Genomic DNA, 3,348 nt, shown 5'->3' on the forward strand with positions numbered 1-3,348 from the left:
ATTTTTAAAATAATAAATTATATGGAGCGAGAATTATCAAAGGCGCTAACCTCTGAACTCCACCAATAATTTAGCGCCTTTCCTGAGGCGTTAAACCTTAGTGCCTTTTCTAAGGCGGCAAACTTTAATAGCGCCTTTTAAAGGCGTTCTTTAACGCCTTTGTTTTACCAGTGGAGGCACTCAGCGCTTGACAGATGCGAAATACATGGCTAGCAAACTAAAACTCTTGATTTGGAGTCTTGCATTCCCTTGGCGGAACACACATCGCATTGCATCAAATAATACGGTTTTCAAACTAGTCGAATCAAGATCAAAATGTTCTTCGGACAAGGCAAATGCACTTGTGACAATAACCTGCTTCGCTGGGTGTGTGTGTGTAGAGCAGCCCTAACTGATATAACGTCTCCTTCGTCACTCAACTTACCCTCAACATTTGTGGAGTAATCTGCGTGCTGCGAACACCATTACCAAGGCTGTGAATGACGAGTTCATTCTGAACTTGAAGCAGGGCCCAACGGTGCTGATTCAAACCTGGCTTAACACTGTCAAGTGCGTCTAAAAGCCGCTGTATTTTATGCAGGTAAATATCAATTTCATCTGAAATTATAAGGCATAAATAACATTACGATACACAGAAACATGGACACGAATAGGCTTTGAAATTGACGAAATATATCAAAATTTTCAGTATATATGCACAGTATATGTACACTCATGTATATGTGCACAGTATATATTTTTTAATATCAACACATTAATCTCTTTAATGCAGCAGACGACTCTGCAAATATGTTCACAAGTTCTTGCTCAGCTTGCGAAGCCCATGGTGAACCAGAATGAAACGTCGCTCGTATCGCAAGCTCAGCAATAGGACCGAAGGTCCTGTCTAGTTATACATCAAGATTTGCCGCTGCAGCAAGCAGCTCCTAGCGTGGCCCACACTGATATATAAAGTGTGCAACTGACACACACTTTAAGGTGTTTAACACCGTGTAGCACACTTCTATGTGTGCAACACGAGTTTGAATAGTTGGAGGTGTTCAACAGGTGTGTTGCACACTTTTAAATGTTCAACCTGACCGACGAGCACTATAGCTCAACGCTCAAGCGGAGCCACTGGACTTTCCAAGCCCTTCCTAGTACTGCCGCCGCACGGCCTGTGCACGCCTAGAGAGGAGGCCAGTCGGGCGAGGGACGGGGCCGAGGCGGAGACTACGCGCGGCTGGTGATGGCGGGTGGGGGGCATCGAGTGGGCGCGGGCCTTTTAAACTGTCTTTTCTGGCTAAGGATATTTCTGATAGCGCATTACCCATTATGTCACCCGCTCTATTCCAAAAATGTTCCACATCCGTCTCCGCAAATCGCTTTTAGACACGACGAACCATCCTCGCTATATACCGCATTAAAATATCACAAAAATAATATAGTTCTTAAATTCGTATCATCTGCTTTCACGATCCGTTCCCGGACGGATTTTTTTTTAAAATGTAGCTCCCTTTAGTTTGAATAGTAAATAGGGTGTTCCAAAAAGAAATATGACAGTTGCATGTATTTTAACTAGCTTGAGTTGGGTTCATGAGTGACAATAGTGAGTGTAGGTTTTTTGGGTCGGCAATTTTAGTGCTTGTGTCCCTCTGCACCTCGAGGATAATATAAACTAAGAGGGAGGGGGGGAGGGCGGGGGGTAATCAAGGGCTTGCATCTTGTATCTATATCAAAAGGGTTGTGATCCAAACAAATCTACGTACGGTATGGTGCTCACCTTCGGAAAAGATCTTCATGAAAACTTGCATCTGAATTCGTAGATGTATGCAGCCACCAAACTCAGAGTTAAGAACGAGACGATGATTGCTGTGCAACGGTCCTTTCGGGAAGATTGCCAGCTTCAGCATAGGATCATACTCGTCGAATCCCTTCATCATCGACTTTACACACAATAGTGTTGTCTCCAAGGCAAGCGTAGGTGGGACTAGATGGGATTGTCCACAGTTAACGCAACGGTACTTGTTGTCCTGCACATACCTGGGCGATGCTTCCGCCACCATAGGCTGCTGTTGGCCATGATCTAGAAAATAAGGGTTATTTTCTACTGTAAAATACTTAGACACTAAGTTCTTTACAATGTTACAAATTAAATGTTTCCATTACGGAGAGCTTTATAACTGAAAATACAGGCGCTCTTGGTAAATGTGCGACGCAAAGCCTCCGATTTAGTTTCTTGTAGGGAAGCGCAGCTTTATAACCTGGACTCCATCTTACACCGTTTGGGCCCTAGAGGGTCTTTTTCGACAAAAAAAATGTGAAATTTGCGGTACTGAACATTAAGCGGTGAAAGGGGGCCTCAACTCGCACATTTGCATTTCGTTGTGCATAAACACGTCCAGAATAATTTTAAAGAGCAATAATAATGCACAAAGTGTACATAGTTCTGCATAAAATAATGGTTGCTTCTGATTTTGACTTGCCCGCGGTGGTTTTAACAAGCTAGGCCGCCAAACGAAGTTGCCAGCTTCTGTTCGCTCCGTAGGCAACTCCGTTCTCGTCAGGGGCCAGGCCTAGCTTGGCCTGCCGGCGGCGTTTGGTAGGGCCCGCGGCCCGACCTCGACCTATACACACTAAAACCTCATGCATTTTGTTGTGCATAAACTTGCAGGATTCCATGCAGCCATAAGTATGCACAAATTTTATGCATAATTGTGTACAAAATGTGCATAATTATGCACTCATTTAGACTATATTTTTTGTGCACATCTCAACCGGGTGGAGATTTGAATCCAGTAAGTTAGAAACGAACCTCCTTTTTCTTGACAATCATTTTTTTGTCTATCATTAAGATGCGATGCAAATTCCTCACTTGCTAGAATACTATCTGCATCCGGTTGAGATGTGTACAAAAAAGCGTCTTCCTATGGACAGTAAAAGTCCTTTCAGATTTAGTGTGCAGAAAATAGAAAAGTGAATTCTCAAATAAGCTCCGCGAAAGTACAAGAGATCATCATAATTTAACAGGTAGGTTGTTTAACAGAATTTCAAGCAATTTGTTTATTTAGAAAATGATTTTCTTACAGTGCCTCTATGACTGTGATCGTTGTTGCTTACCTCGACAAACGGGGCAACATGGTGAGCCGAGGAACAGACCAGCAGAAGTGGGATCGGCACACATGCGGCACTGGCAATCGATGTTCCAGCCTCGACACAGCAGGGAACGCCTTGTCACTCCATCCTGTAGCCCGGCAGACACCCTTAATTAGACTGGCGCGTCGGTTGAAACTAACTGACGATAAGATCACGGCAATACACCGCCGCACGCCCGTTCAGCGGGTCAAAACAGAGGGGGAGGGGAAGGGG

At 44.1% G+C, this 3,348-nt stretch overlaps 1 protein-coding gene across 1 annotated transcript in view; it reads right to left on the reverse strand.

The window, feature by feature from the left end:
- Positions 1–3,348, reverse strand: part of LOC113209786 (uncharacterized) — a 41,586-nt gene that overhangs the window by 4,362 nt on the left and 33,876 nt on the right. The window contains exons 8-10 of the mRNA XM_052274328.1: positions 3,100–3,223; positions 1,763–2,065; positions 425–597 (exon numbers count right to left, since the gene is read on the reverse strand). Coding sequence (XP_052130288.1) covers positions 425–597; positions 1,763–2,065; positions 3,100–3,223 — 600 coding nt within the window. The remainder of the gene's footprint in view (positions 1–424; positions 598–1,762; positions 2,066–3,099; positions 3,224–3,348) is intronic.

Source organism: Frankliniella occidentalis, unplaced genomic scaffold (genome assembly GCF_000697945.3).
Source record: "Frankliniella occidentalis isolate FOCC.00 unplaced genomic scaffold, Focc_3.1 Scaffold376, whole genome shotgun sequence".
Taxonomy (NCBI): Eukaryota; Metazoa; Arthropoda; class Insecta; order Thysanoptera; family Thripidae; genus Frankliniella; species Frankliniella occidentalis.